The following is a 20,261-nucleotide window of genomic DNA, read 5'->3' as shown; positions in this document are numbered from 1 at the left end:
TCAGAAATGGTAAAATAACTCAGATGATTTAATGCACCTTTAAAAACAAAAACAAATCCCAGATGTTGCATGAAGTAAATGTCACTGGGCCCAGTGGAGACAAAGAAAAAAAGCTGACATCATTCTTGTGTAAAAACAGTAAAAACCTCTACACACACCTAATACTGAGGCTGTGTTCTCGAATTAAAACTTGCTTCATAATTAAAACCCCAGTGTTCTGCTCATCACTGCTGATCATTATCAGTATAACACTAATGAAATGGTGTAAGTCATTCTGATCAATCACTGTCAGTCCTTGAAGTGAGGGCAGCCATCATTGGAGTAATTTGCCATTACTGGAGTTATAGCTGTGAATTAGATCATTTAGTCAAAATCTAATTAATATTTGGGCGCCTCTCAATTCTTTTCTAGTGTTTAACACTATAGTCTGTACACCTGTCTGTGAGATCAGCAACGATGCCTGTGCTCAGAGCGTCCTGAGAGCCACAAGCCTGTCCCACATTTTCTCAGCAGAGACGATGAGCTTGTTGATGTCTGGAGGATTTTTAATGAGCAGGTAGGAACCACCAAGAACAGCCCCCACAGCACTGAGCAGCAGGCCACGGTTTATCACCTGTGAAGAAATGAATAGATGATTAGTTTGAATTCAGTTATTTGCTTCACAAATCACACAAGGGTTTGTAAATTGCTTCCAGTTTCAGGTACATCAGTATCCCAAACGTATGTGCTTTATGTTTCCCTGGAGATCTATGGCAGTCTGTGGCAGGGGTGTGGTCTCTGGCTCTGCTGCAGTGGAAGGGTGGTGCAGCGGGCTTGAGGGGCAGTGCCAGCGAGGCTGAGGGCCAGGTGGAAGGGATTTAATTAATGAATGCTCCTCTTTTTATAGTGACGCCGAGGACCAGAGATGAGGCGCAGAGATGTGCAGAGACTGGAGTTATTGAGGTGCCAACCAGCAAACTCTGTGGCTAGGCTGCCGGGAGGAAAGCATCTCGCTTTTGACACACTGTACAAATAAAACTGTTGCAATATATGCAAGATGCTCAGATTTCAGCCATTCTCACCTGGCCTGTTAGACAAATTAGCAGTTCTTGGGAGGCTTTTATTTAGCGGTAACATAAATTGATTTCACTCAAGCATTGCTATCCTCTTTTTTCCCCACTGGCCTTCCCTGTCTAACTGATAACATGGCTTTACATCTAAATATTGCACCATTGTATATTTACATCTTTTACCTATCATTCCATATTCAGTATCACACCATATTATCGTGTTAACTGTAATGCTTCAGAGATAATATTTCTTTTCTTTCTCCCATGAAGGTCATTTCACCCTTTGCCCAAACAGCCCTACGGGTTGAATCAATTTACAAGGGAGGCTGTGAAAATCCCGGCTGTCCAACTGTCTATTAGAGCAGAAGCCGCCAGCACAGGCCAAATCAGACAGTTCAACACAGAGCCAAGGACTAACAGCCTTATCTACAGCCCAGCGAGAGAAACCACAAACGCGTACGGCCGAGATATGTGTTAAATGGAGAACTGTTTACTCAGAGTCGCAGCCGCCTTTAGTGCTGCTTCTGATAACACTGTCACTTTGCTAATTACAGTGCTTAGCTGTTCAAAGGTACGAAAAGTCCCATCAAAATTAAATTGCATTCATGTGTAGTGCAGTGTAAAAGCACATTTTCTCCAAGTATTTTACTTTGTTTTGCCAGTGCCACCGCTTGACTGCTTCGTGGTATCTGGTCCTAGTGAAAGTGACCTAGACACAAGAAAAGAATAGCAGATTTAGTTTCAGGTAAAATGATGTGGAAACAGCTACTATTCATTAGAGATACTGTATCCAACTTACCATTGTGTAAAGTGGAATTATTGTCTTTGGCATGAAGAAGTGGAGGATGTTGTCAACATATTTTCTGAAAATGAACCATTTGGAGTTGACGTGTGCTCGCATCTACGAAACAATACAACAAATGTGTTTGTGAGCCATTTGACCTGTTTATGATATCATTAGGTAGAGCTTTCAGCCATATGAGAAACTTCAGACTTCCTTCTTCCCGCCTTTCGATATAATTGCAGCAGTGGGAGAGTATTGTTAAGGCAACACATAGTCCTGCTATCGGTTTTAATTGCTTTATCCATTACTTTTGAGAGCGAGACTTTAAATGCACAGAAGGTTAGAGAACTGTTCCGCTTCAGATGTGATGAAGAGTCTAAATATTCATAGGTTTAGGAGCCAAGCAGAGTTTCGTATGCCCATCAACACCTTTTTGTTTTTCAGTTTTCAGGTCAGTGGAAATACATTTTATTGAGCAGTTTAGATTCACTCGAATAAATGGTTCTAGTGTAGCGGTACTGCACATGCCTCTTATCAAAATGTACTCCAAAATGGCTTTACGATGGCCGTTTCAAAAGTTTAATGGGTCATTTCTGTCACCCTCAGATGAGAGGAAATTGGTTAGGATGTTGAGGAACAACCCAAGAACCACCAAGGCTCAAGCCTGCCAAAAACTGGAAACTGTTGGAACAGCAGTGTCACTGTCCACCCTTCAAGTGAGTTTTACATCACTATGGTCTGAGACGTTGCTGACCAAGAAATAAGCCCCTGCTCCAAAACCGATACATTCAAGCTCACCTGAAATTCACAGGTTCCCAAATGGACAAACAAAATGCCTTCTGGAGAAAATTTCTATGGTCAGATGAGACAATGATCGAGCTACTTGGCCACAATGATAAGTGGTATGTTTGAAGGTATAAAGGTGAGGCTCGCAAACCTAACAACACTGTAACAACTCTCATGCATAGTGGTGGTAGCGGGGCTGGTACATTGCACAAAATGGATGGAGTAATGAAGAACAAGGGTTACTGCCAAATTCTTCAACTTCACTTCAAACAGCTCAACAGCTGAAACTTGGACACAAGTGGATATTACAACGGGAGAATGTTGGAAAAAACACACATCAAAACAGGGTTTGGAACAGATAAAGCAGGCTAACATCAAGCCTTTTCTTCACAAAAACTGGAACTTCAACCCACTATGCTTAGAAGCTGTGCCGTGGCAAGAAACCAACCAATTTATGTGACATTTAACCAAATATTATTGGGAGCATATGTCACGGTACTGGGCCTGTGACCCAGTGTTTTGGGTTTTTGGATTAAGTTATATTCTTTGATTTGTTGTTTTTCACATTTTTGGTTCTCTTTATTGTTTTCTCCTTGTGCTATATTTTTAGTTTTCTGTCACTGTGCCTTCCATATTACCTTCCATATTCCACGGTTAGTTACTCTTGTCTCTGTGTTTCTGGTTCCCTAGTTAGTCATGCTTCCATGTCACAGTGTCAAGTCAGTTTCCTGTTTTACTTTGACATTCTCAGTGTTTTCACTTTTGCTTCCTCCCTGTCTCATTTTGTCAGATTAATATCAGCTGTGTTTCCCTCCTGTTTCCCATTCCTTCGTTACACCCTTGTGTATTTAAGCCCTGTGTTTTCCTCTCCCGGTTGTCGTGTCGTTCCCATTTGCTGTGTATGTTTCTCAGTAGTCATCATTTCCCTGGTTTCTTCAGAGTCTGTTCCTAGCTCCTTAGTTTTCTAGCTTTTCTGTTCTTGCTACTAGTTTCCAGTTTTAGATTTTGTTTCTTGTATTCTGTATGTTAGTTTTCTTCAGCACAATAAAGCTGCCTCCCTTAGTTCATCCCTTTGTGTTTTGCGAGTCCTGTGTTTGGGTCCAATCCTGCCTGCCACACAGTGTGACACGACAGTGTAAGTATATATTTGACCATTTGTGGATTAGATAAAATAAAAAAAATTAAAAAAATTAAACTTGTGCACCCAATTCTTTTTTTTTTAAGTCATTAAAGATGTATGCTGTACAATCATCCCACTATGTAAAAAAAAAAAAAAAAAAAAAACGCTCAACAAAATAATTTGAAGTCCCATGACAATCATGCCCATGAGCAGTATATAAAATTTTGACCACAACGTCCTGCTTTCATATTTAAAAAAACAATATGTGGATTACTTCGATGTAGTTGTACATGGCCAGGTCAGCAATTGCGTGGTCGTCCGGAACCCGAACTCTGGTATACTCAGGCAGAACAGCTCCTAGCGGGATACACAAAGAGCCGTATGGAAATTATTTTGTATGCTCAGCTTTTCTCTCTTTGTTAATCTTTGGTCATTTAAAAAGTGCTTACTGAAATCCTCATTGAATTGATCCATTATTTCGTCAAAGACAATGCAGTCCTCAAAGCCCTATAAAACATGAATAGATGAATTAGTCTCTGTCTAATTCTGCCTTTTCCTCTCCTCATTTAGTGCTACTTACAGCATTCATTCCTTGTCCATAGAAAGGCACTACTGCATGGGCTGCATCGCCCATAAGGACGCACGTGTCACCAATGTGATATGGGTTGCATTTGACAGACACCATGGCCTGCGCAGGCAATCGGAAATAATCTCTCTGGAGAGTATCCCTGCAACGCACAAATTGAAATTAGAATTACAAACTCATTTTGCGCAATTTAATCTGACAGTTGCAACAGACTGTTTTGTGTTTGCTAAAAGAGAATTTATCACAAAACACTAAAAACAGCTATGCTCTGTCCGTCTAACTAAGCAGCTAAACTGAGAAATGAAAGCAGGCACTTAGCTGTTTATGCCTAAGCACTCTGAATGAGTAACTAAATGAAAGCTTCAAGCGTTTCTGCACCTCACACAGCCCTCCACCTCTGTCACCCGCAACATATGGTTCACCTCAAATTAGAACCTCACCTCACAAAATCCACGTAACTGTAAGTCTGCAATTTCACACTTCACAGAACAGAGCTGTGGATGTGGCTGGAGCTGATGGGATGACGGGAAATAAAAGGCTTTTTGAAGACACTTTGGCAGGTCGGATGAAGAGATAAAGGCAGAGTGCGAGGACAGAGGAGGCAGAGATGAGAGACGGGGGATTCAGGGAAATGGATGGGGAGTGAGAAAGTCACTTACGCTCCTATTAGTGGTATGGTGTCAGGGAAGTATTTCTGGAAAAACTCGATGACTTCATCTCCTGTGGTGATCTTCTCAAAATCTTCAAAGGGCATGAAAAGGGTACAGGTGAATGTCTTGTCCTAAATCGGAAAGTAAACAGAGTACACAGAGGCGTTAGCTCCCAAATCCATCGTGACACTCTTGACCACAGGATGCTTCACATGATTAACCTTTTACCGCCCGTTGTTCCAGCAGAGATACACGAGCACTGAACTGTTAGCATCACGCCAAGTTATACGTCGAAATGAAAGATTAGACTGTTGTGTGGTCTCACTAATTTTGGCACATTGAATCTTGTTTTTTTCCCCAAACTATGCTAACTGCATACTAACAGCCAAAATAAATACACCTTTATTATAACATTTTAATTCAGTAAATGTAGGAGATTACCATAAAAACAAAGTGCCAAAGCACTTATTTTGCAGAATGGTCAGTTTCAGAATAATATCTAATTATCTTCTGTATTTATTATTTATGCTAATGCTGCTGTTAATGTGAGTCTAACTGCAGGTTTTACACTGCCAGCTATGTATTGCACTTTTTAATAATATGGATTTAATCATCTAAATCTGGAAAGTAGAACAGCCAAATAAACATAGATAATTATAGTATATTGATAGCAATAATAATGATTAACATTCAATTATCAAAAGATGTTAAAGTTTTAAGCATTAGCATAATTTGTCTCCTTATTTAACAGTACAGTTAAGGACGAAAGTTATTCGTTTTGCTGATATTTGGTCGTAAAGCATTAGTTAACATGCTTGTTTTTTAAACTGTGTTGTCCTCTGGGACATAGGAATATTTAGAATATTTATATATTTATATAAGCGAAGAGATGTTTCTATAAAGAAATACCATTAGTCCATAAGGATTGTTCTTTCTTTTTTCATTCCCAGTACTCTTTCATGGATTGCCACTGAATAGTAGTTTCAGGGATATTCTACTTAAAGTGATTGACCAATGAACCTACAAACTCCCCAACAAGGATAAATTCTGCTACCATTTGGTGTCACCAGTTTGGTAGTGACGATTAAGTCATGCAACTGTGATATAGTCTCCTAATTTCATTTAGGCTTCAATAATCACAAAAGTTGAGCTATTTTTGAAGATTTTTCTGAACCAAAAGGTAAACGTGTTGTTGACCCCTCTGTGACCCTGATAAGGATAAGCGGAAGAGAATGAATGGATGGAGGGAATGCTAACTTCCCTGGCATGTACAAAAAAGAAAGAAAATCTTAAGTTAATGCAGGAACTGTATAATGGGGAAAGGTAAGCCATTGTGATTGACATGTGATGTACATGTACATATTAGTGGGTCTCGATAAAGTTCCTGTTCCTTTTTGGAAGCAAGTTCAAGAAAAAGTAAGATCAAGAAAAACTGAAGGCCACTGTGTTTATTCCTCCTTCATCATTATCGTTCTGGTTGAAGTAAACAAAATCACTCACACGCTGCATACCACACAGTACACAAATGACAATATAATCAACACAGTTTGATTATTAAAAGCCTTAAAAACATTCACCTTAAATTCATCACAAATGTTTAATGAAAAAAAATGAATTATGCAGATGACGTATTAAAATGTCAGTCAGTTAAACGGGTACCTCACGCACTAAACACTTGCATAAAGTGAATCAAATCGCTTTCCAGATTGCAAGTGTCAGCAACTTTGTCTAGTTGCTTCAGTGGGTTTCCAGAGATGCACGGCCATTCCAAAGCTCGAGTACCCAAAGCGTTACCAAAAAATTAGCACGCTCTAAAAAATGCTGCATCCCGGTGCATATAAGGCAGCAGGATGCAGCATTTAAAGTTTAAATAGATTTTTTACTTGATTTTATATGTTTGATTCACACTCACATCTATGGGCAATTTAGAGTTTCCAATTAACCTATCCCCACTAACTAACTGCATGGCTTTGGACAGTGGGAGGAAGCCGGAATACCCGGAGAGAATCCACGCAAACATGGGGTGAACATGCAAACTCCACACAGAAAGAGCCCAGCCTGAGGGTGGAAATAAACTCAGGACCTTATTGCTGTGAGGCAACAGTGCTAACCACCGTGCCACAGTGCTGTACCCTGCCTCTCGCCCTATGACAGCAGGGATAAGCTCCAGCCCCCCCGACCCTGAAAAAGGATAAGCAGAAGAGAATGGATGGATGGATTTATATGTTTGAGAAATCTTCCCTGCTGATCATAGTTTAGAATTTTCCGTCCTCAGTGTAAACGTAATGCCATACACCACAGGACGGAAGTTCACTGAGGTTGTGCATGTGCCATTATCTGTCCTTCTGAGCAGGTGTCATCTATCAACATCACAAAGTCCTCCCTGTGGACATTTTAGCACTGTTACCATGGTATCCACAGCAGGGAAGACAATTTTTTTTCACAGCCGTGTGAAATGTGTTTCTGGGAAATGGGGAGTGAGTGACAGTGTGAAGGCACTCCAAAGTCAGTTGCCTTAACCTAGTCTCCTTTAGGTGAGGAAAAGAGTTGTGCTGAGTCAGCCACACAGCCAAATCATTATGGGATTAACCAGATAAAGGAAAGACAGAGAGTGTGTGAGTCAGAGAAAAAGATGCAGAGGCACAGGTGAGAAGGAGTGCAACACTGCTGTGTGAAAAGTAGGGTGAACCTCAGGGTGCCAAGATACTTCTGATGAGTACGCCTCACTTCATGGTTATGAAGTGAGCCTAATTAACTCCATGAGGACATCCCAGAGGTCAGTCAAGGTCTGAAATTTGCTAGTGTTTGTTTCCTTTAGCTTTCCACATAATATGCAGTAGTAACTTTACAAATAAACAAATCTTGAATTGCTTAATTCACTGATATAGTTTAGAAATCAGTTCACACTTACCAAGTTGGGCAGGGCGATCATCATAAATGTGTTTCGTGGCCAGATGTGTAGATAATTAGGCTTCATAGCAAACTGGGGATAATGAAGACAGACAGCAGAAATTAAATGAGCAGAAAGATAACTACGACTGCAGCTGAATTTTGCTGAGCCAAATACTAGAAGCGTGCTGACCTCTCCATTAATGGGTGGCATAGTGAGCTCCATGTAGCCATGAGGGATGTAGGTCTGGCTATAGTCAAAGCGGCTACGTCGAAGGAACTGCTTGCGGACGGCAGAGAAAGCCCCATCACACCCCACAATCAAGTCTGCCTTGACCTGCTCCTTGGACCCGTCCAACCTGAGAAACACATTAGCAACATGACAAGTTAACTTCATCAAAAACTAAGTAACATGGAGGTTATTTTTAAGAATTAACTGCTTTAATGATTAAGCCACAGAGTTCCTAATTACACAAAAAATACCCATAAGAATTGAATCGTGTAATGAGCAAAGGCTGACTGGCAGCAGTGTCCTATCACATACAGAGCCGTCACTGCTTGGCTTTATAAAAAGCCTCTCTTTTCTGATACTTGAGAAAATGAGGTAACTGCTCAGCCCCAAGGCTATTAGCTTAAGGTGTGAATGAGACACAAATGAACTACTGACTCAAAGCCTGAGTTGACTTAAAATGTATCTTCTTGAATGTTTCATTAGATACAGCAGATTTATATTAAATTTCCAATGTCAGAATGTTACTATTATTAGAATCAAAAGCCACATGATGATCATTTAGTGGTCATTAAAAACTTTTACTTAGATGAATGATGGTAAAGGATGGTTGCGTTTCTGCCGTTGCCTATAAAAGCTGCTGTACAGAATAAGAGTCACACAGTGTGGTGTGCTATATGCAGAGATTTTCTCTTTAGTTCCAGACCTTACATACGATCACAGATCCGATGCTGCTCACAGGACAGCATGTGTAGGTGGATGCAGCTGCATCTGTCAAACTCAAAGTTAACTACCTCTGAATATTTTCTTGGCAACCTATCTTCGTATTTAATGATCCTTGCAGAATACAAAATGATGTTTAGTGCTGCCAAATTGCTTGAGCACCATACACCAGTAAATAATGCGGCACAATGTAATTTATTTAAGTGCATTTAATTATTTTTTGACCCATATGTATTCATTTGTTTCAGGTCACTTCTTCTGTGACGCAGTGCATCATTGCTTGTGGTGGAAACATGCAGACCTGCCTGCTGCCTAAATCTGAACTTGGTCTTTAAAAAACTAAAGTCTGCCTAAAATGAGTGTATGCAAGCTAAGTTAGCTGTTCTTCAAAGCTGTGTTTATGAGTACATGCTAATGTCACCATGGAAACCACAATGATGCCAATGCCCTAACATGGTAGAACTAGTATAAAGAGTAAAAAATGGTCATGGTTGTAGTGGATAAATTAGAAAAACCCTGACCTCTAATTGAGTAAATAATCAAATACTAGACTTTTGCCCAGGAGACTGGAATTTATGGGGTCCTAAAGCTAAGTTAACCTTAATCTAGTTAAAGTTTAGCAGGTTCAACTTAATGATAACACTTTATAATATAGCCTGGTTTGATTTAAATAGATTGCTTTGTCTGTAACTACATCTTAGAAAATCTTTCTGGCAGAAAGTTCTGAAGACAACATTTCAGTTTTTGTCCGTCTATTCAGAAAAAAAACAGTTAGCTTATTACTTTATTATTAACAACACACATGACTGACAACTATTTCATTTCATGTTACATGTGTTTTCTCAAGAATTAAAGTGCTTGACCAATCAAAGCTGAGGTGGAGAACATAAAACCTCAAAACCAAAAAAATCTTGATAATACAAGATTTCTTTTAGATATTAACAAAGCTATTTTTTGGAAATTCATTCTTGACCATGAATGTCAACACAATATTCAGTATATATACAGTAGTATTATTTCCATTAGCCAACATGCTAAGTCACGGAGAGTGAGGGGTCAGTGCTCCACTTTAGTCCTGACGCAGATGGAGTTAAAATGCAACACTCCTAATAAAAGATAATCAAATCTTTCATTTGGTTGCCATACATACTGTGAATGCAGTTTCCAGTCTACCCAGTAATGAGAGTTTAGGTCACAGGAACATCTGAATACAGATAGTTCCATTAAATGCCATTACAACAATATTAGCTAAGTGGATTTATTATTGTTAATGACCAGCTATAAAGCCGTGCATAATTACCAAGTGCACAGTAAATCTAGCAGCATCTGGTTTTGCAATGATGAGAGTCTGGCTTCAGATTGTTTTTAATTTACATTTGCAGCACTGCATGGATTTAAGGGAGTCACACTCTGTGACTAGAAGTCATCTGCATTTACGCATTTCATGCCGATGGCTTTCTGTTGTACATTTCCCACCTAGTATGGGATGATGCAACTACAGACATGACCAGCAGATTATTCGTGTGCTTTAAATTATATAAGCTTGAGAGAGCAAATACAACCTGCTGCAGTTCAGCCACAGCAGAACAGGAGAGATGTGCCCTGGATGCATAAGGTGTGTGAGACTGGGTGGCATTTGGAGCCTTCACAAAAGACTTAATTTAATCAAAGTGTTTTTTAAGTGCAGTAACTTCACAGTGACTCATTCTAGTCCAAATTTAATGGAGTACCACTAGGGATACAAATGAATAAACAAGCAGATAGGACAGCATAGACATCAAATGGTTTTTTACACATTATAGATAAGGCTCAATTCAATTTAGGACCCTCTGATCAGTCTGAGCGGAGTTTGTGCTCATGTATCCTGTGTTAATATTTTACTGCATGGATATGCTGATCATGTCTAAAAAGATTTTGTGTAAGAGGCCAATAGGCAGATACGTGGAAGTGGACCCAAAAGCAGACTGAAGAGACAACTGATTAGCAGTTCACAGTGCTTTATTGAACACAGGGAAACTGCTTCAGGTGAGTTGAGGATAATGTAGCATGAGTCTCTGACGTGGGGACAACTAAAACAGAGGGGGATTCATTCCTGAATGGAAGTTTGGCTAAAAGGTGAGCAGTGAGTTAGGAGTAATGGCTTACTATTCAGGTGAAGCGAAATGAGCTCCGTGGAGGGACGGAGTGTCCTGGCTGAGAAGCGGGATGACAGAGGTGGTTGATCCAATCCTTTATTTCCAGTGATTCACAAGGGCAGGCAGGTGAGGTGGATGCTGCCGTAGCGTGTAGCCTGAGTGATGGTAGATAGGCAGCGATGATTGTGCAGCCACAGTAGTGGCAGAGGACGTGCGAAGCGAGCTGCAGGTGAGTTGAGTATTGTTCCAGGAATGGCAAAAAAACATAGGCGTAGTTGACAGACAGGCAATGAGTGGAAGGCTGAAGTGGTCTTAAATTAGCCAGTCTGCTGATTGCCACTGATGGACCACAGGTGTAGAAACGAGCCTCCACCCCAATGTGTGGATGCCGGAACCAGCATGGAAAACAAAACAAAACAGCAGAAACTCACTTGGATCATGAAACTGAGGGGGTGGGGGTCAATGGCACAATCACAGGGCCTGTGGGGAGGAGGCGACATAGCTTTATCTTTACAGAAAACTTCCTGTAGGTTATGCTACTCCTTCAGAACAGAGGATAGCACCGAGGGTTGGTTGACAGGTGGCGATGAGTCAGAGGAACCTGTAGGTAGGGCCCATTGTAAGCAATCTGCCAAACAGAAGAGACTCCAACTTGCTATTTTATTACCGGCCCAATCAATGAGGATTGTTCTTTTCCAATCATGAACAGCCGAGGATCAAACGGGTGTCGGGTGAAGCGAATCTGAGAAATGAAATGGATTCCCAATGATTTCCGGAGGAGAATAAACAAATGGGCTTGGTTTGGTGTGAATTTGAGCAAAAACTTGGCTGTTTAGTGCAGTGGCCGGTATGGCAGGATCTAGGGGGATGAGTGGGAGGTCCAACTGTTTGGCTAACTCAAGGTCAATGCGGTTTAGTTCAGCACCAGAATCTATAAGTTCATGGACGGAATTGTAGACTTGGTTGAAGCGAAGGGTGACTGGTAGTAAGAGACAGGGTTTGGAAGTAATCGACGAGCCATCCACCTGTATCCCTGAAATTATCGGGGTGGGTAGTCTTTTGGGCGAAGCGGGAATGCAGCAAGAAAATGATCTGGATTCCCATAATAGAAACATTCACGGGCATGAAAGCACCTCTCTTTCCTCCTGAGTGAGCCAAGATCGCCCGATCTGCATAGGTTCGGGTGGAGGATCAATAGGAGAGAGAGGAGCTTAAGGTGGATGTTTTTTTCCGGAGATGGCAAGATGGAAGTGGACACAGAGAAGGATTGGAACATTGTTTTATGAGATTAATGGTCTTGTTCAGCCTCTCTCCCCCTCAGATGATTATCAATCGAGAGAGAGAAAGAGAGACTAAATCCTCAAACGAACCAGGCTTGTCCCGTGATGCCAGTTGATGATTCATTTGATCGTATAAGGCGTGCAAAGGGCTCCTGAGCAAAAATCAACAACAAATTCGGCCACACTACGCTTACCTCGACACAGATTTATTAATTTCTCCCCTCAGAGGCTGAATGAGCAAAAGTTTTCTTTTGCTTCTGAAGGCTGGAGGCTGGTGAGCAGCAGGTGTGACCTCAGAACGGAGCTCCTGAACTGCAGAAACAACCCCCCTCCCCTTGTCATCGGTTTACATCATAGAAACTGGAGCCCCACTCCTTTTAGGTCATTCCGTACTGTCAGTGGACAGAAGGCCGATGCGTTAAAGTGGACCCAAAACCAGACCCAAGAGACAACTGACGAGCAGTTAGCAGTGCTTAATTGAACACAGGGACACAAAACTGGAAACAAGGAAAATGTAGTGTGAGTCTCTGACGTGGGGACCACTGGCTAAAAGGTGAGCAGTGAGTTAGGAGCAATGGCTTACTTTTCAGGTTAAGGGAAATTAACCCTGTGAAGGGAGGGAGTGTCCCGGCTGCGAAGTGGGATGAGAGAGAAACTTTTTATATACAGAACTGTCTAGACACATTTCACTTCTTTATGCTTCCAAGGAACCAGACTTTCTTTCATTTATTTAAATATTTTGATTGGTCTTGAACAGTAGTTCTCCTGGCTTTCTGACACAAGTTTTTATTTGGACTCTGGCAGCTTTTTGAGTCGGTTTTAGCCCTTGTACATGATCATTTTCACAGTAATGTTTGTGGTGTTGGTTTTAAAATTTTGTTAAGACACTTATACCAATCAGGTGATTCCCATACAGCTATTAGCTGAAAACTTATGACCTACGTCAACATCTTGTGCAGTGTATCCTGCAATTTGAGGAAATTGGTTAAAAGAAGAAGTGACAGGTCTAAAATTATCTGCAACAGATGAACCGTGGTTGATCCAATCCTTATTTCCGGTGATTGACAATGGCAGGCAGGTGAGGTGGATGCGGCTGTAGCGTATAGCCTGAGTGAATGAGTGATGGCAGATAGGCAGCGATGATTGTGCAGCCACAGTAGTGGCAGAGGACGTGCGAAGCGAGCTGCAGGTGAGCTGAGTATTGTTCCACGAATGGCAAAATTAAACATGGGAGTAGCTGACAGGCAGGCAACACACACCAAAACAGCAGACACTCACTCGGATTATGACACCCAGGGGTGTTTCAGTGTTAACTGAGTTGTAAATTCAGTGTCACATTTACCTCAAGCAGAACCAGTTACAGAGCAACTAGAAAGTCCCACCACAAGGTTTCAAGTACAGCACGTTTTTCACCAACTCCAGCCTTAGGCGTTTAACATGTACAGGCCCATAGTCAATAAATCCAGAGTTAAAACAAAGAATCCCAAAGTGCAGACCCTCTCCTTAGGTGACCGTCTGCATGTATGGGTGCATGTGTAAGATTAGCGACTGTTTACCTGACAAAGGTCATCAGACCCGTTTCAGCATTCCAGTCCTGCAGTTTATGGTCGAAGTTCATCTTTGTATTTGGATATGTCTCTGCCGCTGTGAGGGAAAAATGTTACAAAAAGAGTTTATGGCAAGCATGACACAACAGCATCAGTTTAATATGACCGCTCTATATTTCATTAAAACAATCAGGAAACGTTCAGCCACTGAGGGAATACGGCCTCATGCCAATTGGCACACATCTCATGAACAACACAGCACAGCTGACAGTGGTTTTATGAAAACCTATGTTTAGGCTGTCACACTTTCCAAAATCTCTTTATCTCAGCGTTCCCTCCAGAAGCCTGGATGGACCCTGATAAGAGTGACGGCTTTGTAATCAGCCTCTCTTTCAGCACGAGCAGGCAATCTAATTAAATGTAGAGCCATGCTGTCGCACATTATCTCCAAACGTACACTGAGGCTCTTCATTAAATATTAGGCAAAAATTTTTAGCTGAAACACTAACATATGCTCTGACGTCACGTGACGCACTCAGCCGGTTTGAAGACGTGCATAAAGCTACTGCACAGCAGGCGTCTGCAGTGGTCGAGGCTCAGCTCAATAACAATCAAACAAAATTAGGACAACTGCTGAAAGAGAATGTATCCTTTAACATGAACGAATCCACTTGTTTATTTCTGCATCACTTTTCATCATTAAAGCTCATTAGCCAGCACAAAGCACTTAATGACAAGACATATAGTTGGGACTCTTGTTAAATGCTGATTAATTCATGTGCTCTACTTTAAGTTTGATCTGCAATTTGTGTGTCTTTTGGGATTTGCAGGTCAGGTGTGGCAACGGTGTCATTGTAACATTTATGTCTTATTTCAGTGCCTCATTTTACATCGTGGGTGACATGCAGCCCACTTTGATCTTAAGTGGGGCGGACCAGTGAAACTCACCTTTCTGTCAGTGTAGAAAAGTTTACATTAAATCTCTAAAATATATAAATGAAAGAAAAAAGAGAAATTTCAGCAGTTCTTCTACATGATGAAAAAATGCTGCTGTAATAACTGAAAAATGTGTCAGAATAACTGGGCTTAAATTCACAAAGAATGTCCCTTTTTTCCTCCAGTAATTTATTTTCATTTAATTATTTATCAATTAATCACTTTGATGTTGTGTGAATAGCTATGAGGGAGCACTTGATCATGAGGAACAGCTGTAAAACTTATGAAAATGCTATTAAAAGTCCAAAGTTTGACCCATCCAAGTCATCCAGGCGACTAGATTGGAGTCTTTTGTGGTGTCGATTCTGGCCCTCAGGCCTTATGTTTGACACCCCTGTATTATTTGAATCCCAACAAGTTAAACTGCCCATACAGGCTGTAGGTCTGAAAGAAGGAAACCCTATGCCAAAAAACCAAAAATCCCATTTTGACTCATTTCCTTGTAACAAAGACTCAGCGTTTGGCTGATAAAACTTCCATTTTGGTGTGACAGTTGCTTTGTAATGTCATCTCACTTCCAGAGACACTATTTATGTTCTTACCTGTTAGCAGCTCTTTGTTCAAATTGGCTCGGTCTACCGACAGGATGTACTGAAAGAAGAACAATCTGTAATGTAGTGCAATTGTACAGGTACAGCTTATCAACTCTGCTCATTTTCATATGGGAACAGGAAGTCTCTAGGGTTTAGAATGCCTGCCTCTGCTTTCACTATCTTCACTGTATAATTTTGTTTTTTTCCCCAACCACGAGGTGAAGAATCCTCGCCAAACTGTCAGCACTCTAATTGAACAACCGCTTCCAGACACCCTAAAAGTCTGCAGTCTGTAAAGGCAAACAAACTCTATACTGTCGTGTGACAAAAACTCAAGGCTCGCTGCACAGCCTGTCACTTGTAGTTGTCATCCTTTGGTGAATTCTTGTGTTACTTCACCAAACAACTACCAGTGTGTGTGTGTGTGTGTGTGTGTGTGTGTGTGTGTGTGTGTGTGTGTGTGAGTGTGTGTATGCGTTTTAACACAGGCAAGGTTTAGCAAGCAAAGTAAATTATTCATCTGCAGGCCGTATCTGTACACATGAGGCAATCCTTACAGTATGTTTAGCAAAAACCAGACTCTTCTGTAACATTATTTTTCAGCAAACTAATGATAGAAGATAATGGATGTGCAGTCAGTTAAACAGCCCTCAAAAAGAAGCAGTAATGAGCAGCATAACATATAAAAGTAACATATTTTCTGCTCATTAATCAGTCTTTACAGTGTAATCTGGTTCATTTAGACTTTTCTGGTTTTGTGTAAGTGTGAGACATCACAGAATTAGAAAATTCTGTACTTATCTGACATCAGTCATGCACTTGGTAAGGCTTACCTGGCCTTTCCTGCCATAAGGGATTGGGGACTGTTTCCCATCCAGCGAATGAATCATTCTTGCATGCATTGGGATTCCTTGGGCAACAATCTAAGAGAGAAAAAAATTGCAGAACATCTTAAATGTTAAAACTGGACCATTTGAGATAAATAATTATTTATAACGGCAGAAATTTCTGCACAAAAGTTAAACAAGGGCAATCTATGGACAGCCAGCTTGTGCATGCAGTGACTCAGTGTTTGCCCTTTAGAGCATATGTGAAAACGTGGCGAAGCGGGCCTTATTCTGTCAACCTGAAAAAGTCATGCATGTGTAAAAATAAGGGACTGATGCAGAGTTCGCTTATGACGTGATCAGCGCAGCAAAGTTGGAGCACCAAAAGAAGGGTCAGTGACCTTAGATGCTAGTATAAAGCATCTTGAGTGGACTCAGGCAAAAAACAAAAAAAGGAGGAAAAATAGGAGAGTGGGAGATTCAGAAATCAAAAGGAGGTTTGCCTTCGTGCACTTTGGTCTTTCATTTGGGCCAATAAACAAGTGGGTGGGGTGGGGAGTTGCGGCAGGGGGTCACCAAGCCCCCCTCCTGTAAACTTTGCCTTTCCTCCGCTTCACTAGTTAAACAGTGAATGAATCGGCATACCTTCTCCTCCAGTCCAACATGTTTCAGTGCTTGCCGGCCTCGATGAGACAAGGCCAGGTTGATGCTTCTCCCCTTCACAATCTTAGCACGTCGGATATCTGACCAAAGACCACATGCACAGGTTTTACACATGTGTGTAATGTTCTTCAGTGTGTGGGTATATTGAGAGAGTGGTGTGTGATGATAGCAATTACTGAGAAAAGCAAAGTTTAAAGAAAAAAATGCTTTGACTGCTACCTTCCCGACTTTCAAAGAGTTCCACATCAAAGCCTCGTTTTGCAAAGAAGCAGGCATTCAGTGCCCCAACCTAAAGGATAGATTGTAGAAACTTTGTATAATCCCATTCTGCATGGTCATGTATACATAATTATCTTATGGTCAAACAAGTAACAATATTAATATGTAAGCTGCATATACCCACTGCTAAACAATCTTCCCCCTTAAATGAAGCCTTTAAAATGCAAATACACTTTCTAAAGTGTGAAAGTCACTCCCACTCATAAAAGGCCACACGGCGTGAAAAAAAGCACATTAACAATACTTCACTTTGAGTTTCTTGTCTTACCAAACCACCTCCCACCACTGCTACAACTTTTTTCCTGCTCTGTCTGCTTGCTGATCTCTCCATTGTGCTCAGGGTGCTCCAGCTCTCTGACCCACACGGTGTCCAGTCCAAAGGCACTGACGGGATAGCTGAGTTAAGATTTAAAAGAGGAGGAGCGTTTTACTTTCATAATCAGTTCCCCTTTTGAAAGCAAATACGTGCAACGGATAACAGGATTCTCCAAACAGTCATCTCTGCTGTCACAAAGCATCAGATGTCCTTCTGTTAAACTTATGCATGAGTTGCATAAGTTATGCATGAGTTGCATAAGTTTAACTTTATGATAACTTGTACCTTATTGCGGGATATTAATCCTGAAAGTGAAAACATTCACCAAGCTAATGTCCTATTACGAGTTCAGTCGTAATAGGAGTGCACAAAAGTTCACAGCAGACATATGTTTTTGGGGAGGACGTTACCGGAATCTTTAACGGAAACGGTGCCTGATGTGACGGATTAGAGCTAAAGAACAGGTAATGGACCTCAATGATAGCTATATGAGGAAAGAAATCTGCTGCCATCTAGTGGCTATAGGTTCCATAGCGCTTTGACGAAATGACCACGCCAACCAGCAGGGGGCCCCCAAGCGCACGGAAATGTCAAACTAGGCCGGCAATATATTAATGTAAGCATATACAATCCACCAGTCAGTCAATATTTTATGATTCAAGACAAACATGAAAATCTAACAAAATAAACAAGAAAAACAAAGGGAATCACATACATTTATTTACAACACCCTTACCTCTTTAAACTGTATTTATTATAACATTATTTAGTATAGTTCCAACAGCACCCCCTCAATGTGCAATATCATCCCCCCCCCACACACACACACTCAATGTGCAATATCACTGATCACACTGCACCTCTCAATGCACCTGCTAGTTAGATGGCATGTATGTGTATGTATATAGATGTAAGCGTGTATGTGGAAATATGTGCGTGTATGCATGTACGGATGCAAATATGTATATATACATATATGTATGTATGTGCGTGTATGTTTGCAGGTGTATGTATAACTTGTACATATCTTTCTTGTGTAAATGTAAATTTGTCACTGTGTAAATACTTACGCTATTGTGTACTCCACACACATGGAGAGATGCCAAACTGCCTTTCACTGTTCTTGTAACAGTGACAATAAAAAGCTATTCTATTCTATTCTATTCTATTCTTAAAGTTATTACATACATTTACAATTACACATATGGGGAAAAGCGAGGAGAAGGAAAAAACACACAAGGGAAAAAAAAATTATTTACCATCTATTCACCCACAGATTTAAAAAAGAGACTACAATCGGTATTTTCAATGTCAGAGCTGGGGCCGAGTTCATCCACTTTAAGTGTTCTGCAAGCAGATCGCCATAAGTATAGCTCTGAAGCTGAACAGAAAAAAGGAAAAAACGGAGGAGGAAGAAGCAGCAGGATAAAGGTGTGTTTATTACATCTCAGTTATTCATCGTTAATAGTCACTAACAATGACGTTGGTTAAACAGAAGCGTCAGATCAGTCGTGGCCCATCTCTGGTTAGCACTGCTGCTTCACAGTAAGAAGCACTGTCCAAAGACATGCATGTTCAAAGACATGCATAGGGTCAGGTTCACTGGTGATCCTAACTTGGCCATATGTGTGGATGGACATCTGTTTGTCTGTATTTACACTGCAGTAGACTGTAAACCTGTCTAGGGTATTCACTGCCTTTCCCCCTGTGACATGGCATCTGTCCCATAAAAACATGGCTAATTTTTAAACTGAGTAAAAAAAAACTGCAATAACAAGCTTGAAAAGCAAGTCATACTAAAAAGGAATAGCTGGAAGAACACTGTGCAACTAATTAGGTAACCAGCAATAAGTCAGTAACATGACTGGATATGAAATGAGATTCTTAGAGAGGCAGAGTTTCTCAGTAAAGACAGGCAAAAGTTCAACCACCGTAAAAACCTGTGTTACCATATAACATATTCATATTCTCCTTAATGTAAAATGTGTTGCGCATTCAGACATGCTCTTCTACATACCTTAATGATGTCTTCCTATCAGAAGGTATAAGCAAAGCATTTTCAACCAAAGAACTGCCACTCAGTGGACGTTTTCTCTTTTTGGACCATTCTCTATAAACTCTACAGATTGTTTTGTGGACAAAATCAGTAATTTTAGAAATACTCAGACAGCGTGCCACATTCAGAGTCACTTAATTTCACCGTTCTTTCACATTCTGATTCTCAGTTTGAAATTCCGAAGGTTGTCTTGATCATGTCTACATGCCTAAATGTACTGAATTGCTTCCATGTTGTTGGCTGATTAGATATGTGTAGCTGAACGGGTGGACCTAAAGAAGTGGCCAGTGACTGTAGAAAGGATCATGCAAAGAAAGACCCAAAGCACAATACAGAACAGCAGTTTTTGGTTATTTAAATTCATTTTTAACGATTGAGTCATATTGTATTTTCTTCTTGTCATCCTTCAGTCTTACATTTCCACTTTAAAATATCACAATGACGCTTGTTCTTAATTGTAAAATTAAAAAAGACACAACAACCATAATATTATGCAAACTTATATTCATACACAGTTTTCAAATGTATACAGGCTAATATAGTAATTTCTTTTGAGACTTTAATATAAAATATTACCTACCGATTGCTTGTATTATACATTTAGAGGAGGTGGGGGAGCACGGAGAAGCCTTGTGATTTTTTAAAAATTATTATCATTATTATTATTAATAGTAATAACAATAATTTTTTTGGGGGGGGGGAGGGACGACCAAATTATATATTTTTCTCTTTTATTTTCAAGCAGCTTTATTCATTTTTCACTCTGACAAAGGGATGGAAACTTGATCTGTCATGCTTAACGTAAAAGGAAAT

General features: G+C 40.5%; 1 protein-coding gene across 2 annotated transcripts; it reads right to left on the bottom strand.

The window, feature by feature from the left end:
* Positions 1-10: 10 nt before the first annotated feature.
* On the bottom strand, positions 11-20,058 carry LOC116318800 (kynurenine 3-monooxygenase). Of its 2 annotated transcripts, none has more exons than XM_039621890.1 (16): positions 20,029-20,058; positions 17,345-17,472; positions 17,017-17,086; positions 16,780-16,877; positions 16,141-16,230; positions 15,317-15,365; positions 13,788-13,875; positions 8,058-8,223; positions 7,887-7,958; positions 4,985-5,106; positions 4,320-4,467; positions 4,189-4,246; positions 4,014-4,096; positions 1,849-1,950; positions 1,699-1,758; positions 11-613 (listed from the first exon to the last, which is right to left on the bottom strand). In XM_039621890.1, the coding sequence occupies exons 2-16, from the start codon at positions 17,405-17,407 to the stop codon at positions 467-469; spliced, it is 1,416 nt and encodes a 471-aa protein (XP_039477824.1). In that variant the 5' UTR covers positions 17,408-17,472; positions 20,029-20,058; the 3' UTR covers positions 11-466. The 2 variants fall into 2 exon arrangements, with proteins under 2 accessions (XP_039477824.1, XP_031593809.1); XM_031737949.2 differs by lacking the exon at positions 20,029-20,058 and adding an exon at positions 17,678-17,823.
* Positions 20,059-20,261: the final 203 nt, after the last annotated feature.

Source organism: Oreochromis aureus, linkage group 13 (genome assembly GCF_013358895.1).
Source record: "Oreochromis aureus strain Israel breed Guangdong linkage group 13, ZZ_aureus, whole genome shotgun sequence".
Lineage (NCBI taxonomy): Eukaryota > Metazoa > Chordata > Actinopteri > Cichliformes > Cichlidae > Oreochromis > Oreochromis aureus.
Note: the sequence above shows the minus strand (reverse complement) of the source record. Positions and strands in the feature narration are given on the sequence as shown.

Bases quoted from the DNA above. Each gene is read 5' to 3' on its own strand.
- LOC116318800 (XM_039621890.1), bottom strand. From the start codon at position 17,407: ATGGAGAGATCAGCAAGCAGACAGAGCAGGAAAAAAGTTGTAGCAGTG. The intron at 5,107-7,886 runs GTAAGTGTGAAC...TTTCCGATTTAG, and splicing joins TGATCGCCCTGCCCAACTTG to GACAAGACATTCACCTGTAC. The intron at 1,951-4,013 runs GTAATCCACATA...ATTGTTTCGTAG, and splicing joins CCATGTACAACTACATCGAA to ATGCGAGCACACGTCAACTC.